This window comes from Tyto alba, unplaced genomic scaffold, assembly GCF_018691265.1.
Source record: "Tyto alba isolate M040663 unplaced genomic scaffold, T.alba_DEE_v4.0 Super-Scaffold_18, whole genome shotgun sequence".
In the NCBI taxonomy this organism is placed as follows: domain Eukaryota; kingdom Metazoa; phylum Chordata; class Aves; order Strigiformes; family Tytonidae; genus Tyto; species Tyto alba.
In genome coordinates, this window is record NW_024881280.1 from 20935336 (window position 1) to 20951767 (window position 16432).

At 35.5% G+C, this 16432-nt stretch overlaps 1 protein-coding gene across 1 annotated transcript in view; it reads right to left on the bottom strand.

Annotated features, from left to right (window-relative positions):
- Window positions 1–16432, bottom strand: part of BAZ1A (bromodomain adjacent to zinc finger domain 1A) — a 65518-nt gene that overhangs the window by 24020 nt on the left and 25066 nt on the right. The window contains exons 5-16 of the mRNA XM_042790809.1: window positions 14726–14827; window positions 13395–13482; window positions 11713–11847; window positions 10948–11050; window positions 7869–8035; window positions 6976–7071; window positions 4979–5117; window positions 4375–4521; window positions 1891–1986; window positions 1538–1762; window positions 719–884; window positions 333–446 (exon numbers count right to left, since the gene is read on the bottom strand). Of these exons, the coding sequence (XP_042646743.1) occupies window positions 333–446; window positions 719–884; window positions 1538–1762; window positions 1891–1986; window positions 4375–4521; window positions 4979–5117; window positions 6976–7071; window positions 7869–8035; window positions 10948–11050; window positions 11713–11847; window positions 13395–13482; window positions 14726–14827 (1578 nt within the window). The remainder of the gene's footprint in view (window positions 1–332; window positions 447–718; window positions 885–1537; window positions 1763–1890; window positions 1987–4374; window positions 4522–4978; window positions 5118–6975; window positions 7072–7868; window positions 8036–10947; window positions 11051–11712; window positions 11848–13394; window positions 13483–14725; window positions 14828–16432) is intronic.

The following is a 16432-nucleotide window of genomic DNA, read 5'->3' on the forward strand; positions in this document are numbered from 1 at the left end:
ATTATGAAGATATTCAAATATCAAATCATCGCAAGACAAAAAGCAATGCAAAAAAAATACAAATTGGATTTTGCAAGTTTCTCATGTCAGTAAGTAAAACTGTCAAACTTTCAATAGAACCAGGGGTATAATAAAAGTTGATTTAAAAAATAAAATTGCTTTCATAAAGCAATTCTAGAGCACTAGGAAGAAAAATAAAATTACAGCTATATACTTAAATTAAAATATACCTTTGTACATGATCAGGTCAATGAAAACTACATAGCTAAGGTCTGGCCACATAACTGAAAAGTGCTTTATCATATATATCACAGTAATACCATGTATCATACCCAACAGATACTTCCACAGCAGGATTTCTTTGCTCCTCTTCCTTCAGCTTTTCTTGTTTCTCTTTCATTTTTAACTCTTGTTCTTTTAACCTTTCTTCTTTCCTCTTACGTATTCTAATAGTAAGAAGAACACAGAAAACCAGTTGCAATTAATCTAGTATCTTACCTGGCCACATCTTTTTTCTTTTATACTACACCATCATCTAAAAGTAACAATAACATGGGAAAGTACAATGCTTAGCACAATAAAGTTTCCCTCCTGTCTGGGGTCTCAAAAAAACAGCATAAAACACAAACACTACTATTGTTTCTCATATGCCTCTTGCAATTGAGGAATCCATCTAATTTGTAGCAACAAAATTTAGCTTTCCATATGCTAGTTTTACCTTGCTGCTGCTGCCTCTCGTTCTTTGCGATGCTGTTCTGCCTTTAGTTCTCTGAACTCCTGCTTTGCCTGTCGTAACACATCAACAGAGTCCTCAATGAAATCTCGAGTGGAGACGAGAGTCAGAAGTTTCCCACAGAGGGCATGAAGGATCTTCATCTTTTCTCCTAATAAAATTCAGACCCATTTTTATATTTCTTTATACAACTGATAAATAAGCCTTATGCTTACACACTCCAGACTGAAGATTGGTTCTCACTAGAGAAAAAGTGACCAAACATCTATAGTGCACCAGCTGCACTTGCAAAGAGGCATTTCCTGAAATATCTGCTTTGCTCAGAGATGCATGCCTGTATTTTTAACTTATTAACTTTTCGCATTGGAAGAACTAAAATGCAGTATTATCTTCAAAACGGAAATAAAGGAACAGTATATAGTAATTTTTCTGCTCCATTTCCAAATAACAAAAGACCTAAACCAGAACAGCAATAAAAAGTAGGGGCTGAATCAAATGCTCAGATGCTTCTCACAGACAGATCCCCTTCTATAAATAAAACTAACATTTTTTTACTGGGATTTTAAAAAGCTACTCAATAGTAACAAGACTGCCTAGCTCTGCAATCTCTGATTTGGTGGGACCTGCATGTGGGGAGTGAAGCAAAGGGGGTGGGTGTTGGTGTAGGTGACCTTCAGAGGTCCTTCCCAACCCAAATTATTCTATGATACAGTAAATTTTGACCACTACTGATCTGAAGCAGCTACAAAATCAGTCACTTAATGAGCAGTCTAATAATCTATAACATTTATTGTCTTTTATTACCTGGCAACAGATCATACACTGAGGTACTTGAAAGTTTCTTCAAGAGACCAGGATTACTTAATCTCAGCTCCATGCAAGCATCGTCAGTAGCATCAAACCCTCCTCGTTTCTGGTAACGGTATTTTGCATTGGCTGATGTTACATCAGCACCTGACGCTAGAATGTGAAGTCTGAGAATCTCAGAAAGAGTGCAGCTATCAAGATCCAAGTTTTTCAAATTGCAGCCTACAGTTGAGAAGAGTGAACAGTTATTTTATATAGACATTTAAATGTATATCAATATTAAAAATGTGCTTTAAAATACAGAGCAAAATAAGAACAGTAACAAAACAAGAAGTGAAACCCACACATACCCTGATGTAACTGGGGCCATGCAGCTGCCAAAGTTGCAACTGCAGACAGTGCAGATTTTGTGGGGTCTGCATCTTCATCCAAAGCCTCTGTTAAATCTTTAAGGAAATAAACACTTTATTCTAGTGCAAATTAAAACTTGTACTGTGGAAGGGAGGAAAGCAAGCCGTTTTTTAAAAGTTGCAAACAAAGCGAAAAGCGGGCCGATATTTACAATGGCATCAATGTATTCAAAACTCAATTCAACATCCAAATTAAAATTTACGTATCTTTAAATGCAACTAAAAATCCAACTAAAAGCTAAGGACATGCACCACATGCTATACGCTGTTCTTCGTATAAGCTGTTAAAGCAACTCTAATGCACAAAACATGCACAATGGCAACATAAAGGGCAGCAAAAATAAATCCATAAACACACTTAAAAGCAAGAACAACCAACAATACCAGAGCACCTGTATTTCATTCCCTCAAATGAACTGTTATTTCCTATCATCATTTTGTTTTTAGGAAAGACCATCCAAACCAATCAGGCATTTTCATACTGGTTATCACCATTCACTGTATAGTTTTAATCTGTAACTCAGATACAGCTTTACTGTTCTGCATAAATACAATTACTAAGGCATTACAAAGAAACCTATTTTACCAAAACAAGCATCTGCACTTAAAAAGGAGTATCACACTTTAGCAAACTGACCAGGAAAGAGGGACAGTGAAATTTCTGTTTCTTAGGCAAAAGTTTCCTTAGCACTTACAGGTATTTCTCCAGAGGGTTGGCAGAATTTTTTCAGCCTTGCATGCTTTTTCAACAATTTCACTTTATTCAAGTCCATATCACTGAGTAGTTACAAAGTCACCAGTCAATAAAGAACCACAAATCCAAACTAAGACTACATAAAAAGCAAATCTGTAACAGTCTTGTATGATGACTGACGTTGTTTGAAAACTGTCACCCAGACATTGCAAAATTAACCTCAGCACCTCCCCTCTTGCTGTATCTGTATAACAGGATTTGAGAAAGTACTGTACATACCAAAAACCTACACCCATCGTGTTCTCTGTTGCAAAAACACTGCCTATACAGAATTTAAGTGAGCAAACATGCTGACTACTACTAGCTTGGTTTGTCAGAATCACAAAGTCAAGAACATGTAATTCTTTTACAGGAAAGATGATGTCTAAACAAGAGTGACAAGAAATGAAAGTTGAAAGGCAAGTAAAGGGTAATAAACAGCCCTGCCCACAGCTCTGCTAACTAGAAGCAAAGCGGCAGATTTTTGCAACTGCCAGCCTCATATAATCAAATTAAAATATGAACATTACATCACATGTTTCCTGATCAGTCCTATGAATAATAAAGAATCTAATCATCTATTCTCTGATTACCTGATAATGGAATCCTTGCTTATACTGCCCAAGCAATGCTCTCAGTAGTTAAAAGATACAGTTTAATTGCTAAATGCAAAAGTACTTAAAATACAGTCTAAATTTTTTAACACCATATCAAATCTGTAACTATCCAATTAACAAGAGCAGCCTCTATTGCTGAAGATAGTGCCCATGTTTTATATAAAGACATTTTATAGATGGGACATCAATTTTAAGCATGAGAATATGCATAGTCTTCAAGGGAAGAATTAAAGGATCCTTCCTGTACCTCATGCATCTGTCTTATGGGGGAACCACAGGATTCACTTGACCTCAAATGGGGAGTGCTCATATGTTCCTATCTACCTCTAATGAAATAAAGACTAGCAGGAAGGGTCAAAGCTTCTCCTTTAACTAGTCAGCAAATTTGGCAGTCCATAAACACAGGACCACATGAATTTGGAAGAAAGCCTGCATTTCATTATGATCAGTGCTTAGCATATACCAAATGCCTCTGAAAACGTGGGCAACTTCAGCCTTAGAGAGAAGACCAAAGACAGAGTGACTGTGAGATCCTTTACAGGAAAAACAGAGACACATCTAGGAGTTGTGGATGCATACTTCTGAGTCTTCAAGGACAATGAATATTGAATTCTCCATTATAGTTGTGCTGGGGAGTTTAAGTTTTTAAATCTAGTTAGGTTCAGAATTTTTTTTATAGCTATAAAGACCTTTGAGAAGATTTAGGAGAATGCCTTGTTTCCTGACCCTCGGGAGAAACATCTAACAGTGCTGAAGGAAGAGAAGTAAGGTAAAAGATAAGTCTCCCTCACCTCCAAAACATAAGCAGTGCTGTTAAAAACTTATTATGCTTTGCGGGATACAATTGTAGTAATAATGTGCTTGCTTTTTCTCTCTCCCCCCCAGACCCCACCCTCCATGCCCAGTTTAAAGCTTTAATTTCAGATCAAAGAGAAAAAACAAGTCCATTTACATACAATATCCATGCATAATAAGACAAGGTTAAACAAAGGAATGCCATAAATCATGCAGTTTAAAGTTAAAGTTAATTCAAGTGGAATTTCAGTTTTTCAGCAGTAAAATTAAGGATCTGACCTTTGGTCTCAGCATCAGCTATTTGATCTTTGGCCACTTCCTCTTCCTCTTCGGCCATTGCCTGAAAGATGGCAGTCAGGAAGAAAAACAGCAATTCACATAGTGGGCCTTCAGTGTCATTTCCTACAAGAGCTTCCTCTAAAACTTCTGTGAATAAAGTTTAAGAAGCGTCACTTTTGCCGCAAAGTTGGAAAACGATTATGTACTGAAGAACGAAAACATTTTTTTTCCCCTTCAGGTATGATAATCAAGTTACTTTTCCATAATTTACTGCAAATATTCCTAAGGTGACGGTGTCAGAAAAAGTGCTGACAGAACAACATTATTTTCTTTATACAACTGCAAGTGTAAAGTACAAGTCAACATTTTAGTAAGTAGACTAACAGCTTCCACACTGAAATTAATTTTGATTTTATAAACACTGCAGAAGTTGACTGTGAAGAGAAAACTGGATTGATATGCTCGTGTAAGCACTGACATATTAAAGCTGCACAGAAAGTTTTGTAGCACTGGTTCTTGGGCGCACTTAAGATATTTGGTTGTTTGGTAGGAAAAAAGGGACACCACAAAATTGGGACACCTTGCCACATAAATGACAACTTGCCTAAAGTCACTCCTTCAGGAAATTCATCTTGAAGATCAAAAAGTTCCCCAAAAGCATATAAAAACTCCAAAACCATCAGAGCATCACCAAAGATCTCCGGAGGAAGTCTTGTCTTCACTGGCATTGGAACTGGAAGTTCCTGCAATCCAAATGGAACAACTTAATATCGTATTTGGTTTCTGCAGAGTACACAAGTGAATAAAACCAGACAGTCTGATTCTAAGGAGTGCATCTGTTGAGTTGTTTTACGTTTTAGTGAAAATAGTTCTGCAAGACACATAATCAATTATCACTGCAACATCTGTGGTAGTACTAACTTTAAAAACTGAAGAGCATGCAACTTGGACATAAATCTTTTGAGATAAAAGTTTATTCACAAACTTGAAAGATTCTGTATATTTATTTAAAGGAACTCAAACCCACTACGAGTTGAAAACAATGGCTGTCAAGATTCTTCCTTCAAGCCTGTATTATTTCACAAGAGTTTTGAATTTAAGTTTGCTGGAACTGTCCGGACAAGCAAAAATAAACATATTCTTAAAAAGTTAGTCATTATTGCTTGCAAAGACAAGCAAACAAAAACCCAACACATTCACATAAAAACACACCCATCTAATACTCGTATATGCAAGACCATGTCTAATGACGGAGTGCTCAGGTATTTGGGTTTTTGCATTGGTAAGACAGTAATGGTAGTTGCAGATGTTTTAAAGAGAGCTGATGTAACCACATAACAAGGCCACTTAACAGAGGCACCACCTCCAAATCACAGATGACAGTGTCTAACACTGAGTTTGACTTTCAATTAATAATTTGATGTAACTCTTCAAGACTTGACTTCACTTAATGTTTCTTAGCAGAGTCAAACAATTCTCAGAAAGATGGCTCCTTTCCAGAGGTGGCAGTTCACAAACATTAATGAGAAAAATGCTGAATACTATGCTTTCGGAAGAACACAGTAAGTTACTTCATACATTTTCTGAAAATGGAATATTTTGAAAATCCATCCTCACCTTAACTCATCTTTATTAATATTCTTGTCAATTTTCACTGTAATGATGATATTACTTTCCTACTTCTCCCTTTTTCTTTTGCAATTGAAATACAGCAGCACTGTTTTGCACAGCTTCCTCTCATTTTGACAATGCTCTTCCCTTTCTTCCTTTTCTTCTCCCTTTCTATACACAGCTAAGTTTTCTCTCTCATCGTCAAGGGCCTATACGGCTCTCCTTACAAATATATTCAATTCTTCTATTCCTCCCAAGCACTATCATTTCAATTCATATAACACTCTTCTCTATTCCCACTTGTCCTCTTTGAGCTTCTGTCATGTTTCCTGTGTATCTCAAACCCCCGTCCTTGTGTTTCTGACAATTTTGCCTCCTTTCACCATCCTCTGCCAAAATTAATCATAATAAAATGTACATAAATGTATAACACAAGACAATCTTCTGTTATGTACAGCCATGCTATAGTCTTGCTTAGAACATTAAGCTCTTTGGTAGGTAAATTCCTGTCACTTTCTACAAGTTTCCAGGATCATCCAGAAGATGCCTGTTAAGTAGATACTTCTATTGTTTAAATCAAAAGAATGCCACAGTGAGTAACAAGCTAATGTCCTTTTTACTTTTTGCAGCCAAAAGTTTTCTTTCTTCATTACTTGGATCTTTTAAGGAACTCAGGTTTATTCTAGGTTAGCTCATCTTGTATATTTAACAGAAAAGTCAGACATACTCAATACCCTCTACTCAGTAAGGTCAGCACTTTAAAAATACATCTCTTCCATGTTAAGACTGACAACAGCCTGTAAAGTTTTTCTGGAGAGTGAAAATGGAGATGCAGATGATTCTACTATCACCATTGGGAAATACCACCCGGCTGCAGGTGACTCACAACCCCAGGCATTCAGATCAGATCTAGATCTGCCTCTGCATTACAAAATCTGGCTTGGGGCCCCTGGAAAGTACGAACGTGAGCTATTCCAAATTCAACCATACCTTAAGATCATCACACTCCATATCTTCTCTAGGTTTACTCCACTGTTTCAGGTATTCCACATACTTTCTTTTTTCTTCACGCAGCTTCTCTCTTTCCTGAAAGAGTCACAATTGTATATCAAATATGGTCAGACCACCCTATTACAGTTACTAGAAGTACATCACTCATCTCAATCACACCAAAAAAATAAAACAAAATCATATTTAATTAGAATAATCTAATAATTTTTATTTTGTATAAAAATATATTGGCAAAAAAGTTTAGAAGTAAACTGGTGATACTTTCTTGGATTAGACATGGGGTTTTGCTGCAGGTTTGTTTGGTTGTTTGGGGTTTTTTTTTAAAGGGAAGTGAATAACAAAAGAATACCTAAAAATAAGATTATCTATGAAAAGTTGCCACAAAAAAGACCATCAAAACTGATAGTGGGTGTGACTGTGGCAGAATATACTGGAATAAATAATTTTTTGATATTCAAAATGACAAAATATTATTTAGCAATTTCCACACAAAAAGAGACTGCACGGGAATCCACAACCATTTGACATGCTGTGAATCTGATGAAGTACAGTGTCTTTAACACCCAAGTAGAAGACAACCATCAAATCAAATACTGTCATGTATTAATGACAAAAAAAAACACCTGCCCACCTTCCTTCAGAAGTAAACTTGAAGTGAACTTTTTGTGAACTAAAGTTATAATATGGAGAATGTTATCCAGAAATACAAATCCATAATCATATCTTATAACTGCCTATTCTTTGAAAGTGCATTTCTATGAACTGAAAACAGTTGAAAGAAATTAAGTTGAAGCAGATAGCAACAAAGAAACAAATAAGCTAGAAAGACATTACACTATTCCTATATGAAACACAAACTGCAAGTGCATTACTTTTTCCTTTTCTATTTTGAGTCTCTCTTTCTCTTCTTTCTTCTTCATCCTTTCTTCTTCCACAATCTTCTTTAATTCTTCTCTCTTTTTTTCCTTATCTTCTTTCTCCTTTTTCTTAGCTTCTATAGCATTTGCCTTCTCTCGTTTTAATTTAGCCTTTTCAAAAGCTATACAGGAAAAAAACAAACCAAAGTTATTTTTCCTTCTCTAAAATGTTAATTTTATTTAACTGTGCTAAATAAACTGATCTTTTTATAATTACGATATGAAAAAGATACTGTTATGAAGACTGAATTGCTTCTATGCCAACCAGAAATTCAATCACTTCAAAGTTCTTTAGAGAATCAGAATTTTAAGCCTAAGCATTATACATGTTTTACAAGGTTGTCATCACTGTAATAAAGTCAAATTTCTCTGTTTTTATGAGTATACAGAAGTTTATTACTTGTTTATTGTTTTCTATCGAGTGACATACAAAGATAAGAACTGATTCCAACTGCACAGAATTACAGCAACATATTTAGCAATGACAGCTTAATAAAAGCATGTCACAACTAGGTGTGGCACATAACCATGAAATATTTGTGATAGTAAAAACCTTTAAATAAGTGATATTTAAATACTTAATTATTACTGAATTACTGAAAAGTCAGTACATTTTAAATCTACTTAGTATGTCAGTGGGTTTTGTGCAAATTTTGCTTCTGTTACACAGTTTAAGCTCAACTTTAGCCTGCATAGATCCAGATTTCTCTGGAGTTGTCTGCAGAAGAAGAGCAGGATACAAATTTCCACTTTCTGTGGACGGACAATGTCTGTCAACCACCACACAGGCTAACAAATAAAAGGTGGTCAGGGGGCCTACCATTTTACTTGAATAAACAAGAAAACCAGAATCACAAGTGAACAAAATGTAAAAATATCCTTATTTCTATTACCACATAGACGGCATTCAAAAAAATATTTTCATTACATTTTTCCTATAAAATTCTGGAAGTGGGCGAGATTGCTTTTCCAGACAGCTACTATACATAGCAGCAATGGCTCTTACCCAGCAAACAAAAGCAATGAAGTTGATCTCCCATAGTTTTTTACATACTTGAGAAGGTTGCTTTGTCAAGGTACTTGGTATTTTGCTACCTTTTCACATTACTAGTAAAGTACTACAGTAGCTCTTTATAACAGAATTTACAAAGGTCAGTAATTGCCAAGTTTTTTTTTTTCTTCCCCTAACGAGTCTGCCTTTTGTTCGTGATCATAAAGGGGGATTTTTCCCCATCCCAGTCCTATCTCGAACCCCAAGCCTGGCTCTCTGTCCCTTCTCATTGCCAGAGGAGAAGGGAGAGAGAGCTGCTGCGTTGTGGTTGGCTGCCAACCAGGCTCAAACCACGACACCATTCCAATTAAACATTATTTACAGGTAAAATGTTTAGATTTATGTTTGATTATATTAATATAGTGTATTTGAAAGTGTACTTTTAAGCTTATTGTAGGGATGAGATCACACTTTTCAAACAACGAGTATAATGTATTGCCATTTTCAAATTAAAGAATTGAATCTTTTGAAAAAAGAGGAAAAAAATTTTTTTAAAAAAAAGGTTAAAAAATAAGAGTTTATAATAATGGGCCAAGATAGGGCCAAAATAACACACAGAGCCAGTGTGACACCACCGTATTATTTTTAACTATTATTACTTATTTTATCATCATCATCATTTTGTGTCCCCAGCAAAGAATAGAAAGCATTTACGAAGTGTGAATATCAACATGCTGCAACAGCTTTCTAGCGAGGTGGCAAAAAATATAAAGAATACATTTGGATCTCCATGTCATGCAACTTAGTTCAAGGCTGATTGGTCTTTCATTGTTTGAAACTACATGTTTCAAGGCCATTGGGTTTTGGGGTACACTAGGATAACACAAAGATAAAATGAAGCCAGAATGTGCCTTAACTAGCCTTCTAGAAGCTGCAGTTCACACTACACAAAAAAGGAAGCAGCTTTAATGATGATCAGCTATTACCTTGTCCTGTGCTGCCATGTCCAGCACAAACAAATAGATGCTAGTTGTGCAAAAAAGTGGACACACAAGTTCAGTGGTGCCCATTAAACGCTAGCATCCCCAACTCCTATAAAAAAAGGGGCCAGAACAGCCTCAGACAACTTTGCAGATAGTTAAGCAGATGTTGGACTACATAATTTAGAGACATCATAGAATTTTTTAGGATGGCAGGGACAATGAAAACAAGGTAGAAACCAGAAGTTCAATTAAATATTTCAACAGATGAAAGCCTTTCCTTAAGGAGTACATCAGAAGAACATCTCATTGTCTGAGTTTTGCCTCCTCAAGAAGATGCACCAGTTTACCTAGTTAAACCCATACAAAAGGTATGCGGGTCCCCTTACTCCATTTGAAATCAAGCCTAAATAGATCAGAAGCAAGTCAAAACTAAACCAAAATAATCCAATCAGTCCAAAATAAAAATCTCTTGCGTGATTTGTATTCTTTTAATTAGAAAAATTTGTAAAGAATCTTGCAGAACATTTAGACATACCTTAAATATCTACACACAGACATCTTCAGAAAGACTCAAGATTTCCTTAAGGATTATTACAGGTTTAGAAAGCATTGCAGTTCTTTTAAATTTTGAGGTAGTTTTTCCTCCTTTTAAATTTTAAGGTAGTTATGGATTTTGCTCATACTACAGGTTGATTTCTGTTAAATGTTCATGTTTTGATGTACTTTCTGCTCGTAAAATTTATACGTGACTTCAGAATCCAAACTTCTGCAAAAACTTATTTTGCTCTTTATTTATCTGAGATCGAAATCAACATAGCTGGACTGCAAGCCTCCTACATTTCCCCAGCTTAGTAAAACAAAAAAAACAACAAAACAACAAAAAATCATTAAACAACCATTCTAACCACTGAAAGGAGCACTTTGCAATAGTGCTATGGCACTACACTCTTACTACCTTTTTTCCCTTTAAAAGTACAACCCCAAAAATACTCTAATTATGGTCTGCTCTCAGACCTGCAAAAACTGGTTCTACTAGTCATAGGATTAAGCCTCAACTTACCCATGGCCTGCATATCTTCTTTTTGCTTCTGGAACCTTGTCTTTTCCTTTGCTACTTTACTTTTGTTTCCTTGAGTATTTTGTTTAGCAGTAATCTCATCCTCCTGATAGAGAATTTCAAGGGGGAGTGGGAAAAAAGAACATAACATCTACAGTGAAATGACCAGCAACAGATATTCCCAATTTTCTCTAAAACAAGAATAAAAATAGGCTGTAAGAGTTTCCCACAAACATACTAACTACTCAGAGATCCTGCTGAATAGTTGGGGGGGGGGGGGGGGGTGGGGAGGAGAAGATTACCCAAAACTTTCTTCCAGCATTCTTTTGAAATAAAGTAGTTTAAAGCACTATGCTTCGCTGTGTTTAAATATAGGCAAGTAACATAACTATCTGAAAGCAAGTGACATAATTGTATCTAAGAGTACAAATCAAAGCTTTTTAGCAAATTATTTATTAATCATTCCCAGAAGGGACAAGTACTCTATGCACCTTCATGACACAGAAAAGCTGGTTTCTTGGTGGGATCACAGAAATAAGGTAGATAAAAAGATAACATATCAAGTACAGTCCCTTTTACCAGCTTAACTATAAAGCAATCTACTTCAATAGCAATTATGTAACATATCCCAATTCACCCTCAAAGAAAAAAAAAAAGCACATCATAAACCTTGCATTCCAACTGTTCTGAAAGTTCACCGAGAAAATGAAAGAACTTAAAGAATATGCTGATGTGCCTTCACCTGGAATTAAAAATGCTATTACTTACATGGCTAGTAGATGCCCTCTTTGGAGGTCTCCCTCGCCGTCTGCTTGCAGGACTGAAGATAAATGTGGGTGGGTCATCAGGAAAGAAGTAGGAGAAATTTTGTTCTGCTAAATTATATTTTGCAATTGATGTTGCCTTAGTAAGAAAGATGAAAGCAGATATTAATTGTGAAATTCTTACATTTTCGTAAATATAAGATACTTAATGAATTAATTCACAAAAGAAGACAATAAAAATAACTAGATTCACAACTGGTTAGCTTAGAATAAGAAATAAAACCCTGAAATAGTCTAACTGTAGAGTTAATCCATCAAGAGGGTAATAATGTAAGCAGCAGACATCTGAAAATTGCATTAGGCCTCATCTGGTCAGATTTTATTTCTTTAGATGTCTTTTAGCAAACACAGCTGGACGCAGTCTTCCTAGCAAGTTACTGAAATGTGTTGAGAATGACTTTTGATGAAGAAGACCAGAAAATTAAATTACTGAAGAATCACATAATTCTCTGTCATACTTAAACATTTATGGAGGATAAGAAAATTTAGGACTTCTCTCATTCTGAGCTGTCAAAGTTTCTTTTTAAGTCCGCTTTCTCAACCCGGTGATTTCAGGAAGTCTGTCCTTATCAAGTGATATTGGTGAGAATAAAAAAAAAGACACCCCAAATAAGACATGTTCATGTAACTGCTGAAATGCAAGGCAATCAGCATGGGAACAAGGCGACACTCCACAAATAGCCCAAAGAGAAGATGACAAATCACACATATACAGAATACAGTGATTTTTCTGAAGCACCAGAAAGCATCACTAATAGACCGCTAGACCCAGCACACTGTATCAGATCAAGGACAACATGATCACTAACAAGCCCAAGGAAGGAGGTAGTTTATCCCATTCAGCTCCACAGCACAGCAATCAAGGCAAGGGAAATTGCTGCCTACTTAGGAGATGTGGGAAAAGCTGCTGAATTCCCTGAGCACAAGGAAACAGAAGTTCTTAGAGTCATCCTACACAGACGAAGATGTGAACTTTAGTTTTAAATATCACCATATATCTCCACATAAGATGACAAAAATATGCATTTTAACATCTTCAACACCTAAGGCCTCATCAAAAGCCCATTCCAGCCACCTGAACTTTTCAGTACTTCTGTCTCACAGAAGAACTGGAGACTGAATTCAATCTACAATAAAATATTTTCCAGCTGAAAGCATTAGTACAGAATAATATTAGTATACCGTACCAAAACAGAAATACTTGGTTTTTATTTGACTTAGAAGTATCAGCTGCATACCTTGAAGAATGAAAACAACTCATGTGTTAGACTAAACAAAAATACATTATGTTTTAATAAATAACATTTAGGTAAAAGCTCCCAATTCTATTTTGGGAACTATTCTAAGCTGGTAGCTAAAGAAGTTAGAGAATTAAGTTCTGCTTCATGTACAGAAAAGCTACCATCTTGTTTACAAGCAAAAGTTAACAAAAACTTGTTTTTACAGAAAAAATTGCCGTATTCATACTTTTATTTTGGAAAAGTCAAACACTAACTCAATGTATTATACTTACAAAAACCTAAACTTGTAGTTTAAAAAAGAAGCTCTAAGCAGCTAGCAGAAAAGAGAAAAAAAAGACTGAATAGGGTCAATATTCTATCCCACAAATTATTCCTTCTTATTTACCTTAGTTTTAATGACTCCATCATGTGGTTCACAGTGTTGTTTCAGAAAAAGTTTAAGTCTATCACGAGAAAAGAGATGTTTCCTACGGCTGTATTAGGAAAGAAAGATAGCATTATCAATTAACATCTTTAATTATTGTTTAAGTACTGCTGACAATATGTGCAGGAACACATGTAACAAATCATATGATTGACCATATTTAAATTTTCCTAATCAGAAATTACACCCTTACTGTTGTATCTAACAGCCATTCTTTGCAACACCAATTCAGTTACAAATTTCCTTGTGAATAAAACAAACACCAAGTAAGACTTAAACAGTTGTTTTATGCATCTGTAATTTTTGTTTTGAAGATCCTGGTACGTCCTCTTTTATATACACATATAGAAAGACTCCACAGCCCATTATTCACCCCCACTATATCATCTGAACACTCCTTATCACAGTAGCCTTTAAAATTCCCCAAAAAACCTGAAGTCCAGTTGTTTCAGAAGAGGGTAGAAACAAATAAGCAGCAAGGACAGCAGGAAATCAGCATTTATATCTCTCAGGCAGGGAGGTAAGGCACAGAAGTCCCAAGCCAACGAGTGAGAGGGGTGAGCCCACCCACTGCTTGGTCAGGCTGTGGCACCCCTCGTACAGGGCACTGCACTCCAAACACTTCCTGGTATCCCAGGCAATCCACACCACTTCATGGGAAGGAGAAAACTAACTATACAGGAGTAGTTAATGAAAAAAACTAATCTTGATTCATGCTGGAACTAAATGACTTGAAATCACTGAAGTTTTTTTTTTTTTTTTTCAAAGTATCCAGTTCATAAAGTTTTGATGCACAATCTAAAATGTTTTACCTAAATTCAAGACAAAATTATGTTATTTAAGCAGCATAAAAATCTTTGCAGCTTTCCATTTTAAAGCAGTAAAGCAGTCTGATTGCCAGTGTCTTCTCCAACATTTCAAACCAGTAACACTACCACACAAAGAGATTGCAATGCCAGTAGTTCATCAAGATTATAGAATAGGGTTCTCAAACTTTTTCCACCTACTCCATCAGCCACAGCAATAGGCACAGGTATCAGAAGCAACAGCAGGTCTCGTCTGTGTGCCAACAAAAGCAGACACTTGTAAGGCGTTGGTATCTGTGTTAACACTAGTAATGCTTGGAACCCCTGATACAGAAAGCTTGTGAAACACAGTATTTTGTTTCCGTGCCTCTAATTAATAGCTCTAACATATTGTTTTAAAATGCCATATCAAAAACATCTTACAGTAACTTACATAACTCACACAGTTATAAAGTACAGTTTTAACTTTCATATACCAATTTTTACCTTAGTTGAGATGCTTTAACAATAACAGTTTCATAAAGTTCTTTTTTAATAGGTTGGACTTTGTATTTGAACAAAGAAGGATCAATTATGGCTTTCTTCTCCCTAAAAAAATTTAAAAAAAAAAAGTTAACTACAATCACAAAACATCTATCTTGTACCGTACACATTTAATATATTTATACACATACACAATGGACCTCCTGGAAAATACCCAGCCATATTTAATACAGGCTGTAACTTCCACTGGCACCAAAGGGGACCTATTCACTTCTGCCAACTTTTCTGTCACTAGGTTTAGATCTGCATCAAAGCCAATTCCTCCAAGAACAGGAAGAAGTATCAGGAATATTAGTTTTCTTAGCAGGGAGATTGGAAGGGAAGGAAAAACAAAGAGAAAAAAAAACAAGTAATGATACATCCCTATCCCTCAGAAAATAGTCACTTTAATCTTCTCAGTATTCGTGATGGCAACAGGAGGACAGGAAAAATGAAAAAGGGATGATGATGAAGGAATCCAAAAGACAGAGTTAAATAAAATGAATAAAAATAGTAGCCACAGAGCTACGGATCACATCTCAAAATTAATAAAAACAGGTAACATATTTTTCTGAAATATCAATTTAGAAAAAAACACTCTCACCAACAACATTCTGAAAATAACAGCAATCTCAACGTAATGCATCTACAATTTAAAAGAAATGCTTATTGAGTTAAATGTTGCTGTTTTGGTTTTTTTTTTTCCCCGCAAAGCATATTACCCTTTTACAACTATCAGCTACAGAGAACTACATTTTTTTTCCCCATGGAAAATGTTTCTTCAGTTTTAACATGACAGTAACTGGTTTCTTACACCTCTTCCTGCAAGAATAATGAGCCAGGCCTGGTGTGATACCAAAACAAAATTCACTCTTTTAAAAAACAGAGAGGGTTTTTGCCACAGACAATATACTTCAGTGTGGCATATTTATGCACAGACTTCATGAACAAAGTTAAACAACTGAGATTTTCTTTAAATAATGTTGCATTTTACTATTAAACAACAGAACAAACTTCTCCTAGGGTGGTAATTTGTAATTAGAAGTTGTATTGCTTTATCAGGAAGTATTCAACTATCATCATATTTCATCAGTAAGGGAAGGTGAAGCAGTTATGTGGATGAACTAGTGGATTTACAGCTATGCATTTTATCATCATTGTCAGTCCTTCTGGCATATACAAAATGCTTGAAGGTGGAGTGTGTGTCAAAACAAAATAAATCAATATACCATGTGCTATTCTTTACCCACACACGAGATATATTCAACTATCTTGCAAAGTACAGTTCACTATGAAATTTGCTCCAATTCTTATTTCTTCCTCCACTAACTCTGTGAAATAGAAGTCAAAAGAAATGCAATGTTCAGGTGTCTAATAATAAATACCTTCATTCATATAAATGAAGTGTAAAAGAAACAGTACTTATCCACAGCTAGTGTCATTTTAGATGAGAATAATTTGCAAATTTCTGGAAAAAATAGTTTACAATGATTAAATGATCAATATAGTTAAAAACAAATGAAGGGACAGAAAAAGATTCAGACTTGGAAACAGCAACACGTCTACTGGACCTACAGATAAGAACTATGACATACACTGCCTTGCATGATACTATCAAAGTTATAGCCTCAAGTTGAATCAGTCAGACCAACTCCAGTTTAGTAACAAAAC